The sequence below is a fragment of the Saccoglossus kowalevskii genome, chromosome 16 (assembly GCF_978046115.1).
Source record: "Saccoglossus kowalevskii chromosome 16, keSacKowa6.1, whole genome shotgun sequence".
Lineage (NCBI taxonomy): Eukaryota > Metazoa > Hemichordata > Enteropneusta > Harrimaniidae > Saccoglossus > Saccoglossus kowalevskii.
This window is the reverse complement of record NC_140656.1, coordinates 34,181,461-34,206,536: the sequence shown is the minus strand read 5'-3', so window position 1 is coordinate 34,206,536 and position 25,076 is coordinate 34,181,461. Positions and strand designations below refer to the sequence as shown.

Below are 25,076 nucleotides of genomic sequence, written 5' to 3'. Positions count from 1 at the left end.
GTGATGAGATGGGCGATGACTCTGCAAGGATATAATTATCGTGTTGAAGATATTTCTGGACGGGACAATGTGGTAGCTGACTACCTGAGTAGATTGATGGACTGAGGAACTTTGAACAGTATAGTAGAATGTTATTCGTTTATGACTGTATTTCATATTTTATTATATTCTACTGTATGTGATTTTCGAATTTATGTACTCAGTTCGTTTTGATATATTGTATTGTTGTTTTATTTGAAATTGTTATCGTATTCGTATTATTGACGTCGTTGCTAGTCATGTAATATTATATGTTATAATATTCTTGAGAGGGGAGGCATGTCGCATACGACTTGTTTACCACTTCCGTGTGACTGAGAATGTTCTAGAACCGTACTGTGTCTGGGTGGAATTTTTGGAAACTGGTTGAATAGGTAATAGAACACTGTAGGAGGCAATAGAAGGTAATGGAACATTCTAGAAATTTGTAGTAAGTTCCAGACTCATTATGTATACTGATGTAATGGTCTATTTATAGACAGTGTGGGTATATATAGGGGAGTTGTTCAGCACTGAGATCAGATCGGAGATCTCGTTGAATTGTATTGGAGTTTAAGTATCTAGTCATTGGAGTAGTGGAGTTTTACCGCGTTATTGTACTTGATGTTTGCAGAGTATAATAATACCAGTACCAGTTGAAACCTCATCTGTTGGCTCCGTGTGCGTATTTTATCATCGCCGCCAGGGAAGTCTTCTGTTACTGTTGCCATTTTGGTATTTGAACCATCACACCTGTACTATACCAATTACGGTAATATTACGTTGCGGGTGACAGTGGCAAACCTGGTCACAACAGGCATGAATGTCGATTGGCGGGAGCAGTTCAAAAGTGGATTTGGCGGGCCAAACTTGGCGGGAAACAGTGGTGCTGGCGCTTCCAGTGGAATGTGACTGGAGGCGACAAGAAGCCAACCTGATATGAAAAAAATAAGTAAACTTTTGTGACTGAGATTTGTTGTATTTAAATGTGGGAATACACGGATATTTAACTTGCGGCACTGACTTTGCCGAATCTGGTATTTTTTCTGCCGAAAATGTCCTGTCCCTGGATGGGGTCAATTATTCTGAGCGGGAAGATAACAAAAGTCAGAGGCGGGCTTAACAATTGCTACAACGTTTGGCAACAAATTGGCGCACCAGATTTTACTCTTGACGTCATAAATTACGGCTATAAATTACCGTTGTTTTCTATTCCCCCGCCTTCATTTGCTTGTAATAATCGATCCGATCCATTCTGCATGGGAAATTTGTGGAGTCGGAAATTGACAAGCTATTGTTATCGGTGGCAATCGAGGAGGTCCACAGTGCTCCCTATTTTATTAACCCTCTTTCAGTTGCACTTAATCATGAATCATGAAGATTTTAAATCTTTGTAAAGTAAATTTGCATTTGTTTAAGCAGAGTTTCCATTGTGAATATGTTGCCAAAGAGATGCTTCATATGGGTGATTTTATGTTTAAGTTTGATCTGAAGTCAGGCTACCACCATGTTAAGATTTCTCCAGACCACCACAAATACCTTGGTTTTTCCTGGATTTTCAGAGGTAGCAGTACGTTTTTTATTTTTTTGCGTTTTGCCTTTTGGTCTGTTCTCGGGCCCATACTTATTTACTAAGCTGTTACGCCCTCTAGTAGGTAAATGGAGAAGAGAAGGTAAGTGTGTTGTAGTTTACCCTGACGACGGGTTAGGGACAGGTGGCTCCCAGCATTCTGCCAGGTAGGTGGCAAGGGAGATTAAGCAAAACATAATTAAGGTGTGGCTTTAGAATTAATCATAATAATTTGTATTTGGGAACCTGTTCAAGTTATTACATAGCTAGGAGCTCAGATCGATTTGAATTTAGGGAGGATCTCTATTCCTGAATACAGGTTACAGAGAGTGCGATTCGCGCTGGATAGACTGCTGTCTATGTGTAAACTTTCAACAGTCACTAACGTTCAACAGTCACTACCACCGCGGTCATGGCAAAGCAAATGGCTTATGTCGTGGGTCAGATTATTTCGATGAGAATAGGCATAGGTAATGTTGTATTGCTGATGATAAGACATTTATACTTTGCGTTAAATGCGCATACTTTTTGGGTAAGTAAGGTTTGGTTGACTGCTGAGGCAATTAGTGAGTTACAGTTTTGGCAAGAAAACGTGATAGCATTGAATGGGATTCCCATGTGGTTTACCTCCAAAATAACCAAGGTAATTTATTCTGACGCTTCTTGCAAGGGGTACGGTGGTTATATCATCGACTTTGACAGTGGCATTGCGCAGGGCAATTTTGAGGCGCAGCAGAGTTCAATTTGGCGGGAACTAGAAGCAGTTTACAGAATTTTATTAAGTGTTTCACATGCCATTCAGGGGTGCACCGTGAAATGGTTTACCGATAATCAAAATGTGGCAATAATCATTGGCAAAGGTAGTAGAAAACCGGATTTGCAGGTGATTGCATTAACAATGTTCAGCTTTTGTGCATGCAACTGTTCTTCAAGTGTCCAATTCCCTGGGAATTTGAGTCCCCCCCCCCCTCAGTTCCCCTTCTTTTTTTGGTCTAGTGTTTTGTAATAAATGTGGCAGCATACCACACACAGTATTACAGTGTATTGTAATCTTTTAAGAGGGGCCATTTAGGGGGAGATAAAACGTAGCCAACTAAAAGATGGCGGGCCGCAAATGACGATGGAAAATGCATTACCCAAACTATTAACATAGGAGGCGCTCTCTCTACCCATAAACTGAGTTATCCTAAATTAACCAAGTTTTTCACAATACTGAAAGAAATTTTACTAAATTACTGAAACAAAATACACTACAACATCTTTGCAAAAAAGGTGGTGCTTTATTAGTGAATAGCACAAAAGTACCAAGGCCAAGGCGAAGCAACTGCCAAAAAAGATGTAAAGTAATGTGTTGTATGAATGTGTGTGTATGTTGTACAGAACAAAGAAAAAAATACAATTTAAAAGCTAGGCAACAAGGGATTGAAAATACAAGCTTAAAATTGCTAATCAAAGCTCAAATAGATACAATGCATCTGCCTAAAAGTTGAAAGTACTGGGCATAGCCTAGGTGATTGAAAAACGAAAAGAGGGTGGAAGGGCTATGTAGCCTCTGTAGGCCAAAGACTTCCAGTCACCATGTGCCTTTATAAGGTGATCTGAGACGCCTGCAGCTGCTGCTAAAGTAGCTCCTCCCCTACGCAGGCTATGGACAGTATAGTTTAAAGGGTCAAGCCCAATGTCAATGACCAAAAACCTACATTTTCGGGTGAGTGCATGACTAGTAAGAGTAGTGAGAGATCCTAAATATACAGAGGCAGGTAAGGCCACTGAGGCAGGGATGTGAATTAACATGTTACAATATGCAGTGACCAGGCAAATGACCGAGTTAGATAGTTTAGCTACAGGAATAACATGCCAAAAGTCATATTTCTGACGTGTTTTTTGACCACTAGGTGTGTAACATTAGACTTTGCACTGCAAATGAGATGTCCATGCGACGGAGTTGCTCTTGCAGTAAAAAATTGTGGCGTGACGTAGGTACTATGTTTGACTTTCGAAAAAAATGAAAAAAGGCTAACAAAATACAAGCCCATACATAGCTAATACATAATAATATTGGTAATATTGGAAGTTTCTGATGCGGCATAGATGACATAGTTTTCTCTAGTCCCCGTAGGGTAAGTTTGACGTCGATGCTGTGAAAACTGTCATTACAAAAACCTAAAAGCTTGTGCCAGGTATTGATACCAGATACATAGTTCTGGTTGATTTAGTGCTTTTGAATGAATGCGAAAGCACACATGAATATATACATAATGTTAATTCTGCAGCTGGGAATGGTCCTAGATTGGTGCAGCAAGCAGGGTATGAATTTAAGTTCCTGGGCGGAATGCTGATTTTTGAATAGTTTTAACTTCAGCTTTTATTTCCTCTATTGTACTACCTGAAAAAAAACAAATGTTATGGTTAATTATAAAATCTTGTTCTTGCACATGTTGTTTTACCAGTTTAAATTGATGAAATTGACTGCATGGGATTGGTGCTGGTGTCACCGTGAAAGTAGATCGGCTGCTCTGTTGTCCACCTCAGACAGATGAGTTGGCCTTAGCCGTATATTGTATGTTGCCAGATATTTGAAGTAACTGCTCCTCTCTACCAACCCCAGAGTTAATGGTGTAAACAGAGACTGGGTTATCACAGTATATAATGAGTGATTTTCCTGATAACTGCATTGTCTGTCAGCTCCAGTGTGGCTATTAGCATGTTAAGCATTGTGGTAGGAAATTAAGTATGAAAGTACCCAATGACACTTATGTGTTTTTGAAGCCAGTCACCACAGCCAGTAAGGCACCCGTAGCTAGTCGTATATCTGGTGCTGGGAACAGAATTTCTGGAATTGTGCTGACACCGTTGTAACAACGCATGAATGCGATCCACCATGATACATTCCTACGGAAGTAGGCATTGAGTTTAATATGATGATGTTTCTTGTTGGTCTTACGAGGAAGTGCCAACATGCGACTATAGTCGAGCAGGATGTATACAGTCTGCTATAAATGCTAGCTTGTCAATGAGTGAATGAAGCTCTCGTTTGGTGCATTTTTTCCTGAGTGAAAACTTTGATAATATCTCTTCTCTTCTTTTGCTCTGGGATACTAATTTGCATTTTTATTGTGTCAAAGTCAAATTGTTTTCCCAAAAATGTTAGACAGTTGGTTGGTGGGCAGCATTTTTTATTTGACAGCTCAAACCCGTACTTAGTAATTGTGTCTTTGAGCGAGGCGTAGGCTTTCTGTGCATTCTCTGGAGCCTCCCGCAGAGCCATTAATGTACTTGGTGGACTGGTATCCCAATTTGCGATGAATGTGCATGAGCCCATTTGCTGTTCTTTGACATGCCATCGCGGCTGACCAAAGACCGAATAGAAGTTTGGTATCGAAGAACTGTAATCCCCTCCATGCCAAACCAAACAGATGATAGTCATGAAGATCGACTGGAATCCATCTGTAGCAACGTCGTATGTCGGCTTTGAACAATAAGCAATCTTGACAATATTGATTTATTATTTGAATCAGGTTGTATGTCCAAAAAATCTGCCTGCTGGAAAAGATAGATCCATAACAGTTCGCCTTTCAAAGAACCTTTTTTGGTACAGATGATAGTGGAGAGAATGCCAATGGTAGTGATAGTGATAGTGGATTGCCTGAAAATGGACTGGCGATTGCTCTAAGCATGGTTTCCTTGGCAATATATGAATCAGTATGAGATGCAAAATTGACTGCAGAATTGTGAATATGCTTGACTGTGTGGGGTAGCACGCTATCTGTGTAGTTGATTGGCCAACCAAATCGTAGAATGATAATGTTATCAAAATAATCGTGTAGCGATGTACGCCACAGTTCCACATTGAATGTTGATGGCACGGTAATTTGCTGATTCTGGTAGTTTGGCTTGTCTGATTGCACGATAACTGTGTGTGCTTCGATAGTTGGTGGTTCGATAATGCTGGTGTTGGTCAAATAAAGCTGTTTTTTCTTAATGTTTTGTACAGTGCATAATGGGTTGTTAAAACGATTTGGCGTAACCTTGTTAGACCCTACAACATCATCACCTGTATCCTTGTGGGTATTTTGGTTGTAGTGCGCAATAGATTGGTCTGGTGTTTTACTGCTATGTGAGACAACGGTGTTGGTATCCATCGAGGAGATACATGTTCCATGCGAGGTAACTATGGTTTTCTCTTTGGTGGTGCTGTCCAACACGGAACACGTTTGTGAAGTGATGCATTTGTGTGGTCCTGGGAGACCGAGTCCAACGAGGGGACAAAATGTTCGTGAGGGGTAAAACAATTGAGGTATCAGTGATTGTACTGCTGGGATCGTGATTAATGTAACTGTCACTATTATTTTGTATATTGGTATGTGGTTGTCATTCCTTTGGTTTGTGTGGGCAGTCGTTGGCTGAATGTGTGGCCTTGATTTTGCGCATGAACAAACACGGGCGGCAAATATGGTACTCTGTATCTTATGCTGATAGTTTGCCTAGTAAAGAGACATATTGTCTTAATATGTGAAAAGTCGCCGTTCCATCCTTGTGAACCCCTCTCTATTTCCTTCAGTACTTCGGCATGGTAACTGCAGACTTCGCTCCAAGTATGCAACTCACAAATGTGCAGTAAGTCAGTAAGGTGGATGGTACGTAGCTGCTTGTATTGTTCAGGCTCTTTGTGAAAAATGATGTAAATTTCGCCCCTTGTCAATGCTGCTGGGAGGGTCAGTTGGTTGTATAGCAACTCATCTGTATTTGAACCATGTGTAGCCAGTTAACTTGTAAACTCATGGGGCCATGGAACTATGTACAACACTTGCAGCACCTGATGTTGGCTTATTTTCCTTTATTTTAGGGTGAAATACATCATAAGTTAGTTTCCTACCATTCGTTGGAATCTGAAGATGATGTTGTAGACTGCTCAGATTCAGAATCTGATTCAGGCTGAGCTATGGGTTTCTACTATTTGCAACTTTTTCTTCGCTTTATGCACTTTTTTCACTACTGACTTTTTGATATCAGCGATGTCACTTTGGATTTAGAACTGTGTGTTTTCTTGGCTTTGCTTTTGAGAGCTTCGTGTTTGGCCTTTCTGCCCCTATTTGTATTTCAATTTGCAGTTGTATGTTTTTTTGACGAAGAGCCTCCAGCACATTTTTATTTCCTGAGAAGTTGTAAAACTCCAAATGGATCAGTTTGCGAGTTTCAGTTAACTTAGCTAGTAGTGATGGCGATGTGATGCATGTTACGTCGTCCTGCTGTGTAGGAGTTGAAGTAGCCAGTTGCTGGTGTTATTCCTGCAAAGTCGCCCTGATTGTCCTCAATGATTGCGTAAGGATACTTGACAAGTAGAACAATGTCGATGTGGACGTTGATTCATTAGGATTAGGCGGATTGTGACTGTAAATACATATGAAAAAGTAACCAACTCAAAGATGGCGAGCCACAAATGACGATGGGAAATACATTACTACTAAATAGAAGGCGCTCTCTCTAACCAGAAACAGAGTTATCTTTAATTAATCAAATTTTTCACAATACTGATAAAAATTTCACTAAATGAAATACTTATCCACAATGTTATCAAAGTTCATGTAACACTTACCCAGAGTGATACAGTTATAGACGTGCTTTGCCACATCATTTATAATGTTTTCATCTTTATTGCTTAATATTAATTAATAACTTGAATAATGTTGTGTTTTCTGACCAGACTTTCTCTTGCTACATTATTGTACCTTCTCTTTTCAATCTGTAAGAGATGTGAAAAATCTGTTTTTAATTTTCTGTGAGTTCTCAGTTTGTCGTTATGGCTTGTGCCTTTGTTGTCATTGTGCATAAATTCTTTACATCTTTTCTGGCATTGAGCTTCAAGTTTTTGACAAATTTCCTTTATTAAGGCTAGACACTAGATACTCAATTTTGTGTATCTAAATGTTGCATTTTCAAACCAAGCTTATACGCTTCGCTCATTAATGTATTTTCTGGCATATCCCTTTACAGTATAATTGCATGGCGTTTTGAAGTCGAACGTCAACACTTCCCACAACACCACTGGTCGCTTATTCTGTTCCCATAGTCCATTTTTTATTTTATTTTTGACACAGGAATTATAGAAGTAAGCGGCTTTTCATAAACGATTTCGGGCAGTGGCTGGTAAATGTCACGTGTAAGAAAGGTAAATGATCGCAATGACAATTGTATAAAGACCTAAGAATACCCAGGGGATCTCATATCAATTATATTACAATTAATTATGACTTAAATGATGTACAGATAATATTGTCATTTGTCTCTGAACCCATCGATGAATCTTTCAATTTACATATAACTTTTAAAAAAATAATAGCCATTATTATTATTATTATTCCTAGGCAATTATTCACAACAACACAAAATACGGTTCTTTGTATTGAATAGACAAACACTAAATGGCACCAGTCATTTAGACTAGATGGAATTGTGGTATATAAGTATATAAATGTAATCGAACAGTAAGTTTATTCTCCTAGTAAATGCGATTTCTGTTCAACGGGAACGTTCCGAACAGTGAGCTTAAATAATTCAGGTGAATTTCTAATATTTCCTGGAATCTAATTTTGTTTTTTTAACGCGAGTTCAATTAATGAATTGGCGGTAAGTAAACACAATTTAGAATTCTCAGTCATGCTTTTGGTAGCGACATTTAGTTTTCAACAATTATTTTTTAAAATGAGTGGTAAATCGTATTTTCAATAGCCACGTTAATAGTGTATGTTTTCTGGATGCTTCAAAAAGCCTTTGAGATGGTCTACAAGAGATTTCAATATACCACACAACAATAATCATTCTTTTTTGACTTCATACAGCTTCATGTATCAAAGATTCTACCCACCTTTTAAAAATATGCCACGCCCAATTATTTATCCCACAATCCTTTGCAAAATCCAATATGGTAGAAACACATTTCTGCCCTATAATGTACATTGCACGTCATCCCCGAGGTCATCATGTAAACGAAGCGTGGGAGCATAACTGACTATAACATTGTTCATTCTATTTGTCTTCGGTCTATCATTATTTGCGTTGGGTCCATAGCCGCCTACTCGATGTGCAAATAACTAAAAAATATCCCCTGGCGCGTCAATAAAATGAAAAGACTCTAATTAAAAATAAGATTTTGATTTTTGTTGTTTATTTCAAAAACCTATTATTGAAAGGGGGTGTCTGCATGGAAGCATAACTACGAGAATCACAGCTATTTTTTATTGATATTGCTTATCCCTAAATCATCAACTGAACTCCGTCAAAAATAAAAAAAACATGTTAGCTTGTAGAAAATGTCAGAAATTCACCTTGCCGTCATTAGCGACGGACCAAAATTAACTATTGGTTAGCAATTTTCTAGAAATCAGTTTATCTGAAATCCGCTAGACAAAAAAATCAAATAAACACTTGATGAAAATTACAGTAAAATATCCAAATTGCTTGGATTTAGGCGGAATAAACGTCGATCACGCTGGACGGTAGTGATAAATTGGGAATAATGTAATGTCTAATAAATTGTTAAACGATTTTTATACAGATCACTTGACATCAAAGATGAACCACTTGTCAGCTTTTCTTGTAAAACAAGAAATTAAAATGACTGGATTGGAATTCAGAACCCACACGATGCCCATTGAGATATTCGAAAACCAATAAGTCATTAGCTTTTGAGCTATGTGAATCACTGATTTTTAAATTCATGAATATTTATAAGTTGAATATGATGTAGATCCACCTGCTACAATTTCACTATGCATATTTTTTGAGAACTATGACTACAAATGTAGAAAGGCCAAAGTGCACGTGCACTTGCAACTACCACCAACACAAGAAACGTTAGGAGAGACAGTAGTAACCCATTGTTCATAACATTAACAATAACCAAAGATGCGGCCCAACTAACACCAATAAAATAATCATTCGAAATATACTGTGTGATCGTCCACATTTTCATGCCGGTATAAATACTGATATGACATAATAACATAAAAATTAAATTGAATTATTTCTTATTAAAAAGGCGCTACCTTTCAGCAGCGTAAACTTGGCTCAATAAAATCTCATTAAACTCTTCCATGTTTTTGTTATACATTTGCGAACAAAATAGGCAGAATAATATTTGTCAACCATTAAAGATCCATGTCCGAATTCCACCGGCGCCGTCGTCAACTTGAATTTGAACAAGCGTCCATTCAAGATGTTAACGTATGTTTAAAATATACGTAAACAATCGTCTCAAAGTTGTTAGATCGTTCAAAGTAATGCGCCACCGGTTTGACTGAGGTAATATGAACACGACCAATGGCTGACAGTTTCTTTGTTCACGAAGTGTCATAAATTATCGATAACATCTCGGGTCACATGGTCAATAAAACACCAGATTTCATTCAGCTACGAAGTTTGCTTTTGCCGCCCAGCTTGTAGAATTGTGTCGATATGAACCAAGACTATATTTGGGATGCTGTTGTAGTTGGGGCTGGAGTTGAAGGCTCGTCGACAGCGTACAACCTATCAAAGAACAACCAGAAGACATTGTTGTTGGAACAAGTCAGTATTTCAACCAATTTGTATATTTATTACGCACAATATCAATGACCCATCGTGTGATCTGTAACACCTTGGGTCCAATAAATAATAGATAATATGAACAATCCACGATGAATTCATTGAATGTAATACATGTCCTTGCGATCAAGTGACCTCATTTATTGGGAATTGTGTATTTGGTTCTATCATGGATGTACATGGTTCTATACAATGACACGTTCTATGTGTTATCAACTGTGCTCCTAGACACTGTGACAACAACTTTTGAACCGCTGATATATGTTAAACGGTAGTGGCCAATTCTCTTGAAAATATCCTGATACGACAAAGATTTTCAATTTTCACCAATCGACAACATACATCACCAAACCACACCATATCATATACCACCATACCGTTTTGCTGGTGTGTCAATCATGTTGAGTGACCTTCGAATGCCAGTGCACGGTTGACCTCTACAAAGGTCAGAACCGGATAACAATCTTTACAGAACAAGATTATCTATAAACATAGTTGAACGCTGGTGACCTTGCCCTTTGGTATATAATATTATTCCCTTTATCATAGTTTGTTTCAATATGAATATGCATTTCATAAATAATTTTGAATACAAACAAGTTTTGGGGTTGAAACAACAGTAGGAAAGCAGTTTACCGAATGTCCCCGATAGATGTAAATATCTTATAAAATCATTGCTGCCTAATTTGTTTAATTATTTTAAGGCACATAATTTCAAGCTTTATTCAAAGTAATTTAGACGTGAATAGATTCATAAATCATACAAGATAACAGAAAATCTTAGCTGGCTTTTGTCCAAGTATTTTGTACAGGTATGACTACTGTATTATTTGAAAAGTAAAAGAAAAAAAACCTCTATGAATAGCTATCATGCTGCAAGCTCTGCTTTTTATGCAAATCAACTTAAATAGTTAGTTGGTGTCCAGTAGAAAGAGAAGTAAACAGTACTGTTGCCTCCTGAGAATCTACATCTTCAAACACTGAAATCTTATTGAATTTTTAAATTATTATTATTATAAAAGCTCTATCATTCTGTCCTAATAGATGAAACAAAGTCCTGTGAATTTTCATTTGTCGAATGAACTGTTTGTCAAATACAGAATACCTATTTTTGAGTACAATTTTCTTTTCAAAATGTGGATGCAACGTTTTGCTTTTTATGTATTTTGTATGTATTGTTTTTGGTTTGATAACTTTGGACTAAACAGATTTTCTATTAGCTTCAGATCTTGATCACATTTTGGCACCCAATTCATAAGAGCGCTTATATTGATTTTCTGAAATCTTGTTTTCTGTAAAGATTTTAGGTTTGCAAATGTGTATCAGACTGTGCAAAACTCTCTCCATGAGTTGGTTTTGATACCCAGTCTAGTATTGTCCAATCATAGTCATGTCCCATAGTCCAGTCTATGGGTTTTGGGAGATACATTACCAAGGATATTATTACAAGATAAATGATTTGCTTTATTGAACACGTACAACAATGCATATTTCTACTGAAATCAGTGACCTTTGAATGTGTACCACCAATGATCAGACAAGTAGAAACAGTCAAAATATTTTATCAGATTTTCTCAATTTTTGCATGATATTTTCATACAGGACAACTGTTGTTCAAACTCAGGGATGACTGGAATAGTTTGGAATAGAATTAGTATTTTGCACACAATAACAATTGATAACGACGACAACGACAACACCGGACAAAAATGTTTCCCTTAGTATATATCTTTGATGTTACGAGGATAGAAAATACACATCTAATTAGCATATTAATACTCAACCTTTCTAAAGCAATATACATTTGTATTCGTTGTAAAGACGATGCAGTGTCATGCGACCGATCTCTGTTTTTTATCAGGACTGCCGGGCAGCATTTTTTAAAAGTTACATATTTGTTGTGAACAGAACGTCGAAGTAGGGGAACTCAGAGAGCTTGCAGTTAACCCTTACTCGGATAGGCACCGGTTTCGTACCCAAAAGTATACACACCTTAGTTAGTTACGGATGTTCAGCTTTATTCATTCAAATGGTCAGCTGAGGTAACCCCTCGCAATCATCTGCTCCCTTTCTCTCTTTTACAAAGCATTACAAACTTTACCTTAAAAAGACGGGGCAGAGTAAACTTGCGATCAGCCAATCGCTGCAGTCGTTCGCACGATCACGTGATTACAATGGATGTGTGTCACGGTTAATACCTTGCAAAAGTTGCGACTACTAAATACAATTAGCAACAATCTATTTATCAAATTTCTGTAATATATGATTATAATGTTTACCCCCTAAACATGTAAGTTATTGATTATAAACAACACTACCAAAGCGTGTGAACCAAATGTGCGTAAGTGACGTCATTGATAACACATTTATCCCACATATCATATCATACCATTTCCATACTATAACATTCCCAGAAATATTTGACATTTTCATAATTTATGATCATATTTGAACACATAGCTGTTTGTTATACTTGTTTCCTGGCATTTTACAGTTTGGTCTACCCCACTCTCGAGGCAGCTCCCATGGACAGACGAGAATTATTCGCTATGGGTATTCAGAACCATACTACAGTGCTATGATGCCAGAATGTTTCAGGATATGGCACGATGTTGAGAAGCAGACTGGTGTTACTCTCATAACGTAAGATATAATAAATATTTAAGTGCATATACAAATAACCAATAATCTGACGGTGTTTTCTGGGGGGGGGGGCAATGAAATGTTTCGTATTCATGACATATTCCCCGATCCATATTGTTTTCTATGTTTTCTTTAAATTGAACATGAGATTTGTCTCAAAATGTACTTTGTCATATGAGCCATTTTTTAACATTCTTTTCCAAAGCTGTCACCATGTTTTTGGCAGTTTGATTGTGATTGTATTGGTGTTGTGTGGTTGGGTTTAGAGGACAGGTTTATTTTTATTTTTTGGACTAATATTTTTTCTTGATGAACACAATCAACACGTCAATACAAACAAATAATCAATTTGTCCATTTCACAGAGAGACCAAGCTGTTAACTCTTGATATTCCCCCATACACGGGACTTAAAAATAAAAAGGAAGTTCTAACAAACCTTGGAATTGGCTTAGAGTCATTTAATGGTCGTCAACTTAAAGAGAAATATCCTATGATAGAGTGCGGGCCACAATATAAAGCAATACTTGAAAATGGTGCTGGGGTCATCAGAGCAGACAAGTCACTGAAAGCTTTACAGGTATATTATAAATAAATAAAATATGTTTATCTCTGTTTTATCGTTTATTGCTTTATCTTATATTATCTTCTACTTTTGTCAGGACAAATAATCATTATGAAATATCATAAAATACAATTCGTGTTATGCATTTATTGACATTCAGTCAAAAGCAATATATCTCTATAATACAGGAACTTTTTGTGAGAAATGGTGGAGTAATACATGATGAGGAAAAGTATATTGATGTCTTCCCTGGTGATGTTTTAACAATACGTACAAATAAAGGAAGTTACAAAGCAAAATGTTTAATACTAACAGTAGGACCCTGGGCAGGAAAATTGTTAAACCCCCTTGGAGTTCATGTACCATTAAAGGCAAGTTCTTATTTTTCAATCAGTAATGTCGAAGAAGGGTAAGGTTTATATTACAGTTTTGAGTGGATGGGGTAAATATTCCACAACTTGAAGGATTCAATCCGCTAAGATTGCTGTTATTGGAATTTTAAATTGATCATCGACAACTTTTCGATTACGTTATAATAATATGTTTTACGTGTCATGAGTGTGATAACTTTCAATAAAAGAAACTATTTCGTTAAAGTAAAAGCAGATGCGGTGTCACACACGACCGTACCAAGTAGTAATTTATTAGAATTAATGAGTTTTTGCTACAATGATTTTATTATGATATGAAATGATTTGTACCATACATTTCTATATAGAAGTGCTACATTCCTACATTGACGTGCCATATTCCTACACTGACGTGCCACATTGCTACCTTGACGTGTCACATTCCCACATTGCTACATTGACGTGCCACATTGCTAGTATTGACGTGCCACATTGCTACATCGACGTGCAACATCCCTAAATTGACGTGTCACATTCCAGCATTGACGTACCACATTGATACACTGACGTGCCACATTGTTACATTGACGTGTCGCATTGCTACATTGATGTGCCACATTCCAACATTGACGTGTCACATCCATACATTGACGTGTCGCATTCCTACATTGACGTGCCACATTCCTACATTGCTACCTTAACATGTCACATTCCCAGATTGCTACATTGACGTGCCACATTGCTTATATTGACGTGCCACATTGCTACATCGACGTGCAACATTCCAGCATTGACGTACCACATTGCTACACTGACGTGTCACATTGTTACATTGACGTGCCACATTCCTACATTGACGTGCCACATTGCACCACTGACGTGCCACATTGCTACCTTGACGTGTCACATTCCCACATTGCTACATTGACGTGCCACATTGCTAATATTGACGTGCCACATTGCTAATATTGACGTGTCACATTGCTACATCGACGTGCAACATCCCTACATTGACGTGTCACATTCCAGCATTGACGTACCACATTGATACACTGACGTGCCACATTGTTACATTGACGTGTCGCATTGCTACATTTACGTGCCACATTCCAACATTGACGTGTCACATCCATACATTGACGTGTCGCATTCCTACATTGACGTGCCACATTCCTACATTGCTACCTTAACATGTCACATTTCCAGATTGCTACATTGACGTGCCACATTGCTAATATTGACGTGCCACATTGCTACATCGACGTGCAACATCCCTACATTGACGTGTCGCATTCCAGCATTGACGTACCACATTGATACACTGACGTGCCACATTGATACATTGACGTGTCGCAATGCTACATTGATGTGCCACATTCCAACATTGACGTGCCACATCCATACGTTGAAGTGTCGCATTCCTACATTGACGTGCCACATTCCTACATTGCTACCTTGACATGTCACATTCCTACATTGCTACATTGACGTGCAACACCCCTACATTGACGTATCACATTCCAGCATTGACGTACCACATTGCTACACTGATGTGCCACATTGTTACATTGACGTGTCGCATTGTTACATTGATGTGCCACATTCCTACATTGACGTGCCACATCCGTAGATTCACGTGTCACATTCCTACATTGACGTGTCGCATTGCTACACCGATGTGCAACATCCCTACATTAATGTGTCACATTCCTACATTGACGTGTCGCATTGCTACATTGACGTGCAACATCCCTTCATCGATGTGTCACATTCCAACATTTACGTACCACATTGCTACATTGATGTGTCACATTGCTACACCGACGTGCAACATCCCTACATTGACGTGTCACATTCCAACATTGACATACCACATTGCTACATTGACGTGCCACATTCCTACATTGACGTGTCACATTCCTACATTGACGTGTCGCATTGCTACACCGACGTGTAACTTCCCTACATTGACGTGTCACATTCCAACATTGGCGTACCACATTGCTACACTGACGTGCCACATTCCTATATTGACGTGCCACATCCCTACATTGACGTGCCACATTCCTACATTGACTTTTGGCATTGCTACATTGACATGCCATATTCCAACATTGATTCGCCACATTCCTACATTGACGTGTCACATTCCTACATTGACGTGTCATATTCCTACATTGACGTGCAACATTCTTAAATTGACGTGTCACATTCCAACATTGACGTGTCGCAATCCTACGATGACTCGCCACATTCCTACATTGACGTGCCACATTCCTACATTTATGTGTCGTATTGCTAATATTTACGTGCCACATTCCTACATTGACGTACCACATTGCTACATTGATGTACCACATCCCTACATTGACGTGTCGTATTGCTAAAATTGAAGCGCCACATCCCTACATTGACTCGCCACATTGCTACATTGACCTGCCACATTCCTATATTTACGTGTGGCATTGCTACATTGACATGCCATATTCCTACATTGACGTGTCACATTGCTACATTGACGTGTCATATTCCTACATTGAAGTGCAACATTCTTAAATTGACGTGTCACATTCCAACATTGACGTGTCGCAATCCTACGATGACGTGCCATATTCTTACGATGACATGCCATATTCCTACATTGACTCGCCACATTCCTACATTGACGTGTCGCATTGCTAATATTGACGTGCCACATCCCTACATTTACTCGTCACATTGCTACATTGACGTGTCATATTCCTACATTGAAGTGCAACATTCTTAAATTGACGTGTCACATTCCAACGTTGACGTGTCGCAATCCTACGATGACGTGCCATATTCTTACGATGACATGCCATATTCCTACATTGTCTCGCCACATTCCTACATTGACGTGTCACATTCCTACATTAACTTGTCATATTCCCACATTGACGTGCAACATTCTTAAATTGACGTGTCACATTCCTACAATGACGTGTCATATTCCTACATTAACGTGCCATATTCCTACATTGACGTGTCGCAATCCTACGATGACGTGCTATATTCCTACATTGACTCGCCACATTGTTACATTGACGTACCACATTGCTACATTAACGTACCACATTGCTACATTGACGTACCACCTCCCTACATTGATGTGCCACATTCCTACATTGACGTGCCACATTCCTACATTGACGTGCCACATTTCTACATTGACGTGTCGCATTGCTAATATTGACGTGCCACATCCCTACATTGACTCGCCATATTGCTACATTGACGTACCACATTGTTACATCGACGTAGACCATTGCTACGTAAGCAAATAACACCGAATAAACGGCAAGGTAAATACTACATCTAATTATAGTAAACACGTACTTAATCGGTATGTCACAAAATGTATCCAAAGAATGATGCTTTATTGCTTTAATGTTGTTTTTAAAAATAAGTCCAGTGACTTAGGAAGAATGCAATGCACTGTTAACTTCAGAGAAATATTCATAAAATGATACAAATGCATGATTTGTCAGAACATGGTCGATTACCTTGAAAAAAATTGAATTCAGTTTGTGCATATAATCGTTTCAAAGGAAAACTTAACGAAATGTCACAAACTCCCATATGTGAATAAACATGTGGCGTGTCTTTTAAACCCGAACTTAAAGCGGGGTGTCGTCACCTGTGCATGCATCAGATGGCCATAGCGTGTCATTGTTTAGAAACAAGCGTCTACCCATGACCCTTTGCGTTATTAGCGCGTGTTGTTATCGTCGCTTGTGACTCAATTCCTGCGCGTGCGCAGGTGACGACCCCCTCTTTAAACCAATTTTTTTTCTCATCAACACTAACAAAATGTAGGACATTTAAATATATAAATCGTTTTTTTTCTCTCCCAGAATTAATTGATATATAAAATACTTTGAGGTTCTATATTGATAAATTGGGGTGCTACATTCATATATTGAGGTGTCATATTGTTATCATATGGTGCTACATTGCTACCTTATGGTACTACATTGCTACCTTATGGTGCTACATTGTTACTTTATGGTGCTACATTGCTACTTTATGGTGCTACATTGTTACCTTATGGTGCTACATTGCTACATTATGGTGCTACATTGTTACTTTACGGTGCTACATTGCTACCTTATGGTGCTACATTGTTACTTTATGGTGCTACATTGCAACCTTATGGTGCTACATTGTTACTTTATGGTGCTACATTGCTACCTTATGGTGCTACATTGCTACTTCATGGTGCTACATTGCAATCTCATGGTGCCACATTGCTACCTTATGGTACTACATTGTTACTTTATGGTGCTACATTGTTACTTTATGGTCCTACATTGCTACCTTGTGGTGCTACATTGCTACCTTATGGTGCTACATTGCTACCTTATGTTGCTACATTGCTACCTTATGGTGCTACATTGCTACTTTATGGTGCTACATTGCTACAGTGTGCTACATTGCTTACTACAGGGTGCTACACAGCTACCTTATGGTGCTACATTGCTACCATAGGGAGTTACATTGCTACGTTATGGTGCTACATTGCTACGTTATGGTGCTACATTGCTACCTTATGGTGCTACATTGCTACCTTATGATGCTACATTGCTACCTTATGGTGCTACATTGCTATCTTATGGTGCTACATTGTTACCTTATGGTGATACATTGCTACCTTATGGTGCTACATTGTTACATTATGGTACTACTTTGCTACAGGGTGCTACATTGCTACAGCGTGCTACATTGCTTACCACAGGGTGCTACACAGCTACCTTATGGTGCTACATTGCTACCATATAGGGAGTTACATTGCTACGTTATGGTGCTACATTGCTACCTTATGGTGCTACATTGCTACCTTATGGTGCTACATTGCTACCTTATGGGGCTACATTGCTACCTTATGGTGCTACATTGCTATCTTAAGGTGCTACATTGCTACATTATGGTGCTACACAGCTACCTTATGGTGCTACACTGCTACCATAGGGAGTTACATTGCTACCTTAATGGGCTGCATTGCTACCATAGGGTGCTACATTGCTAGCTTATGGTGCTACACAGCTACCTTATGGTGCCACACTGCTACCATAGGGAGTTACATTGCTACCTTAATGGGCTGCATTGCTACCACAGGGTGCTACTAACATTGCTAGCTTATGGTGCTACATTGCTAGCTTATGGTGCTACATTGCTATCTTAAGGTGCTACACTGCTACCATAATGGGCTACATTGATACTTTGAGGTGTTACACCGCTACTTAGCTACATCTTAATACCAGAGTACCACTTGACTACATTGCTGCATTGAAAAGCTTTATTGAAGTACTATATTGTTACATTGCTACCTCGTCACCATTTACAGCAGATAATGTCATATGTCAAAATATGCAGAAAGTTCCGTTTTAACAATTTCACTTCCGTTTCAATTCATAGGCTCAACGTATTAATGCATGTTACTGGAGAGAAAAAAGTCCTGGTAATTGTGCTGGTTTCCCAAATTTTATTGATAACTCGCACCGTACATATGGGATACAAATCACCGAATACCCTAACACCATGAAGGTAAAGCAGTACATATTTGTTTATATCTTTATTGTTAATAGGTTATAAAGACAAAACTGTGTTATTGGAAAGAGAAATCCAGTGGTTCATTCTCTAATTTCCCGTGTTTTGTGGATTACACGGGTAGTTTGGTGTATGGTGCATGTCCATTGGAATATCCTAATGCCATGAAGGTCTGTTCATATCGGCTCATTGTTTCATTATTCAGACATTCCGACAGTACATTGTTTTTACCTGACACTGGAAACAGTGGAGCTCACTCGTCCGTAAAACGATGTGTTTCAATCGAATGTTTTTGTTATTTGTAATATGTTCGTCATGTTGACATCACAATCGACAATATAGCATGCGACTGTAATAAAATCAAACGATGTCACAGGCACAAATAATTGAGCTATTTGTCTAACTGAAACATCACTAAACACAGGGAAATATGTATAAAAATAAGATTTTCAAAAGAACACCCGCTACGAGACATTCGATAAATTCACCGGGATAACACATTTCACTTTATATGATCACATTTCACGTTCCATGGTCATATTTCACTTTATATGATCACATTTCACGTTCCATGGTCATGTTTTACGTCCTATGGTCATATTTCACCTTATATGATCACATTTCACATTCCATGGTCATATTTTACGTTCTATGGTCATATTTCACCTTCTATGATCACATTTCACATTCCATGGTCATATTTTACGTTCTATGGTCATATTTCACTTTATATGATCACATTTCACATTCCATGGTCATATTTTACGTTCTATGGTCATATTTCACCTTCTATGATCACATTTCACATTCCATGGTCATATTTTACGTTCTATGGTCATATTTCACTTTATATGATCACATTTCACATTCCATGGTCATATTTTACGTTCTATGGGCATATTTCACTTTATATGATCACATTTCACATTCCATGGTCATATTTTACGTTCTATGGCCATATTCACCTTCTATGATCACATTTCACGTTCCATGGTCATGTTTTACGTTCTATGGTCATATTTCACCTTCTATGATCACATTTCACATTCCATGGTCATATTTTACGTTCTATGGTCATATTCACCTTCTATGATCACATTTCACATTCCATGGTCATATTTTACGTTCTATGGTCATATTTCACCTTCTATGATCACATTTCACATTCCATGGTCATATTTTACGTTCTATGGTCATATTTCACTTTATATGATCACATTTCACATTCCATGGTCATATTTTACGTTCTATGGTCATGTTTCACCTTCTATGATCACATTTCACGTTCAATGGTCATGTTTTACGTCCTATGGTCATATTTCACCTTCTATGATCACATTTCACGTTCCATGGTCATGTTTTACGTTCTATGGTCATATTTCACTTTATATGATCACATTTCACATTCCATGGTCATATTTTACGTTCTATGGTCATATTTCACTTTATATGATCACATTTCACATTCCATGGTCATATTTTACGTTCTATGGTTATATTTCACCTTCTATGATCACATTTCACGTTCCATGGTCATATTTTACGTTCTATGGTCATATTTCACCTTCTATGATCACATTTCACATTCCATGGTCATATTTTACGTTCTATGGTCATATTTCATTTTATATGATCACATTTCACATTCCATGGTCATATTTTACGTTCTATGGCCATGTTTCACCTTCTATGATCACATTTCACATTCCATGGTCATGTTTTACGTCCTATGGTCATATTTCACCTTCCATGATCACATTTCACGTTCCATGGTCATATTTTACGTTCTATGGTCATGTTTCACGTTCCATGGTCATGTTTTACGTCCTATGGTCATATTTCACCTTCTATGATCACATTTCACGTTCCATGGTCATGTTTTACGTTCTATGGTCATATTTCACCTTCTATGATCACATTTCACGTTCCATGGTCATGTTTTACGTCCTATGGTCATATTTCACTTTATATGATCACATTTCACATTCCATGGTCATGTTTTACGTTCTATGGTCATGTTTCACCTTCTATGATCACATTTCACGTTCCATGGTCATATTTTACGTTCTATGGTCATATTTCACTTCATATGATCACATTTCACATTCCATGGTCATATTTTACGTTCTATGGTCATATTTCACCTTCTATGATCACATTTCACATTCCATGGTCATATTTTACATTCTATGGTCATATTTCACCTTCTATGATCACATTTCACGTTCCATGGTCATATTTTACGTTCTATGGTCATATTTCACCTTCTATGATCACATTTCACATTCCATGGTCATATTATACGTTCTATGGTCATATTTCACTTTATATGATCACATTTCACGTTCCATGATCATATTTTACGTTCTATGGTCATATTTCACCTTCTATGATCACATTTTACATTTCATGGTCATATTTTACGTTCCATGGTCGTATTCCACATTTCATGTTCCATGGTTATATTTTACGTTCTATGGCCGGATTTTACACCCTATAGTCACAGTAGTATATTATAACATTACACAATAATGTCAGGAAACTGGTTTATGTAATTTGTAAATGAGACGGCATACCTGTGAATTACGTAACCGTTCGTCAACTATGCTACAATCTGTTATAGACGTTAATGTATATTTCTATATGTCTTTGTTCATTTCAGTTAGAACAATTAGAAATAATTTTTGTTTTGATCAACCTATGCAAAAAGGGCACAAAGGTCATAGGGCGTTCAAACAAATATAATGTCACTAACTGCATTATGTGTCACAATGCATTATATTCTCATCACGTAGGTGTGTGCACATGGTGGTCCAGAAATTGATCCAGACCATCGTGACGTCACCAGTAATCGAGATGACATTGATTTTCTGGAAGATTATGTTACCAAACGTTTTCCTACTTTAGAAAACAAGCCATGTGTGGTGGAAACATGCATGTATACGGTGAGTTGAATGAATAGCATTAGCAATTACTTTGACAACTGTAGAAATGTGGAATACACTACTGTACTTAAATAAAAGAAAAAAAACACATTTTATTAGCTGTGGACTGTTTTCTGATTCGGAATTATTATTCATTCTATCATCATAATGGTTCATGACTTAATTTTGTCGTACTAGATGACACCAGATTCTGATTTCATACTGGATACCCATCCACATTTCAAGAATATTGTTATAGGTGCTGGTTTCTCAGGTTAGTATCCGATTGTTACTTCAATAAGTATTCCAAATAGATTCTTTAGATTATAATTCCCAATGTATAATATGCAAAATCGTTATATGAGCTGATTATCCTATAATCTATGGGGTAGTGAATATACTCCACTAAAAGCTATACCAAACATAATTGTATTACAATGAATGGTCTGATGAATCGCTGTGTAATTACGTAGTCGGCACAGAATCTGGGCCTTTATTGTCTCAATGACATTACCAAACTTTCATGTGCAGACTGACCCGTCTGTAAGTTTATTATTCGTAGATTTTTCAAAGTCTTACAATGGTAGACATCATTTAGTCTTTGAATTGACTGATAAGCCGTATATATTACAATGGTAGACATCATTTAGTCTTTGAATTGACTGATAAGCCGTATATATTACAATGGTAGACATCATTTAGTCTTTGAATTGACTGATAAGCCGTATATATTACAATGGTAGACATCATTTAGTCTTTGAATTGACTGATAAGCCGTATATATTACAATGGTAGACATCATTTAGTCTTTGAATTGACTGATAAGCCGTATATATTACAATGGTAGACATCATTTAGTCTTTGAATTGACTGATAAGTCGTATATTACAATGGTAGACATCATTTAGTCTTTGAATTGACTGATAAGTCGTATATATTACAATGGTAGACATCATTTAGTCTTTGAATTGACTGATAAGTCGTATATATTACAATGGTAGACATCATTTAGTCTTTGAATTGACTGATAAGTCGTATATATTACAATGGTAGACATCATTTAGTCTTTGAATTGACTGATAAGCCGTATATATTACAATGGTAGACATCATTTAGTCTTTGAATTGACTGATAAGCCGTATATATTACAATGGTAGACATCATTTAGTCTTTGAATTGACTGATAAGCCGTATATACTGTTTACTAGGAGTTGATTTAGCATTAGTACTAACATGCTAAGCACTATTAATAGGCAATCTGTCAGAAAGGTTCAATAATCTGTTTCTGTGTTCGGCAATCATAACCTTATTTCTAAAATTTTCCAAATGTTATAATCTTCTTCACAGGTCATGGTTTCAAATTGGCACCAGTGGTGGGTAAAGTTTTGTCTGAACTCGCCATGAAAAAGACACCATCATATGATCTTTCGCACTTCACTATTGAGAGATTTTTCAAATCCCAAAAATCAAAGTTATAATGGTATAATCATTAATAACATTATACATGTTAATATTATAAAGTAGTATGTCAAATCGGTAAGATATATATATATGGACGCCATGGTATACATGAAGTCATAATAGAGTCATAAGATACTTTTTGATGCCGATGCTTGGTTAAATGTTTCTGTTTTAAAGTAAAAAAGAAAATATCAATGAAATAATAAAGTTATAAACATTTATGTTGTGAATTGCATTTTCGTTTACGATAATAAGTAATTAAAAATTATTTATGATTAATTTATCCCAGTATTTGCAACAATTCTTCTATTTTGACGCTTGTTTGTCTTCCTTTTGGTCGTGTTTACGAGTCGACACGGTTAACATCGTAAATCAACTAATTAAAGTGATTGCATCATATGTTCCTATTTTTATACCAAATGATACTATTATACAGATGCTAGCTGCTAATGGAGGCGTCATGATTGTGGATCGTTCGATACCACTTTGGTTTAATACAATGCAATACAAATGGTTTATTGCCAGTTCACGAATACACTATCACATCTGATGAAGGTTTTGTCAAGTGAAAAACCCATACATTGTGTCCAATGGAACGTACATACATATAATAAACACTATATAATTACAATTATCAGCTTTTTGAATTATTTATTAATATTTGTGTTTTCCTTTGATGCTTTAGTTTTGTTTTTCATTTTTCACCATTCATCAATGATTCGTTTGATTACACTACTTTTCATTCCCGTCGATTACGCCTAAAGTAGGCATATTGGACTGAATGTAGTCTTTCTCTGCTGCCATTTTCCTAGCTCTGTATTGCTGCAATATAAGTTATTGTAGGTCAGATGTCACCGTATGGCACTGGGGAATGTTCGGTCTTAATGTCATCCCATGGATCTTTCAAAAGTTTGAATCTCTTCTCTCCAAGATACAACATTTGAAAGTAGAAACTAGAGAAACTGTATCTGTAATGATAATTTGGATACACATTTACGAATAATCAAACACCTAACGCATTAGGTAGTCGTCGATATAATTAAGAGATGAAATTGTCCCGAAAAAACTCAGTTGTGAGAGGAATTTACCAAATACATTACTTATTTACACGTGGATAAGCTAACACGTGACTCATTGGACTCTAGTGTGTTTGTGTTTTGCAAACAATGAATAGTGTGATTAAATAAGGTATCCATTTAAACACAAATAGCTCCGAAATCCGTTACTTAGCGGAGAACTATTCAGTGACATACATCAAGTTTAATGTCATGACAACAAATATCTCTATATGTAGATGTACTATTAGACATGCATTTACACTCACATTGTGTTTCTCACCAAAATTGGAAATTGTTAATTTTGAACTATACAGACAACTTTGATGAAAAAGAACATG

General features: G+C 37.2%; 1 protein-coding gene across 2 annotated transcripts; it reads left to right on the top strand.

Annotated features, from left to right (window-relative positions):
• The first annotated feature begins 526 nt into the window (after positions 1–526).
• On the top strand, positions 527–24,311 carry LOC100377713 (peroxisomal sarcosine oxidase-like). 2 transcript variants are annotated; one of them, XM_085491406.1, is made up of 8 exons: positions 527–1,582; positions 12,666–12,814; positions 13,179–13,392; positions 13,566–13,748; positions 19,164–19,292; positions 22,091–22,240; positions 22,418–22,493; positions 23,567–24,311. In XM_085491406.1, exons 1-8 carry the CDS (start codon positions 1,526–1,528, stop codon positions 23,695–23,697), a joined length of 1,089 nt encoding a protein of 362 aa, XP_085347532.1. In that variant the 5' UTR covers positions 527–1,525; the 3' UTR covers positions 23,698–24,311. The 2 variants fall into 2 exon arrangements, with proteins under 2 accessions (XP_085347532.1, XP_085347531.1); XM_085491405.1 differs by lacking the exon at positions 527–1,582 and adding an exon at positions 9,960–10,153.
• Positions 24,312–25,076: the final 765 nt, after the last annotated feature.

Bases quoted from the DNA above. Each gene is read 5' to 3' on its own strand.
- LOC100377713 (XM_085491405.1), top strand. From the start codon at position 10,043: ATGAACCAAGACTATATTTGGGATGCTGTTGTAGTTGGGGCTGGAGTT. The intron at 10,154-12,665 runs GTCAGTATTTCA...GGCATTTTACAG, and splicing joins AGACATTGTTGTTGGAACAA to TTTGGTCTACCCCACTCTCG. The intron at 13,749-19,163 runs GCAAGTTCTTAT...TTCAATTCATAG, and splicing joins GAGTTCATGTACCATTAAAG to GCTCAACGTATTAATGCATG.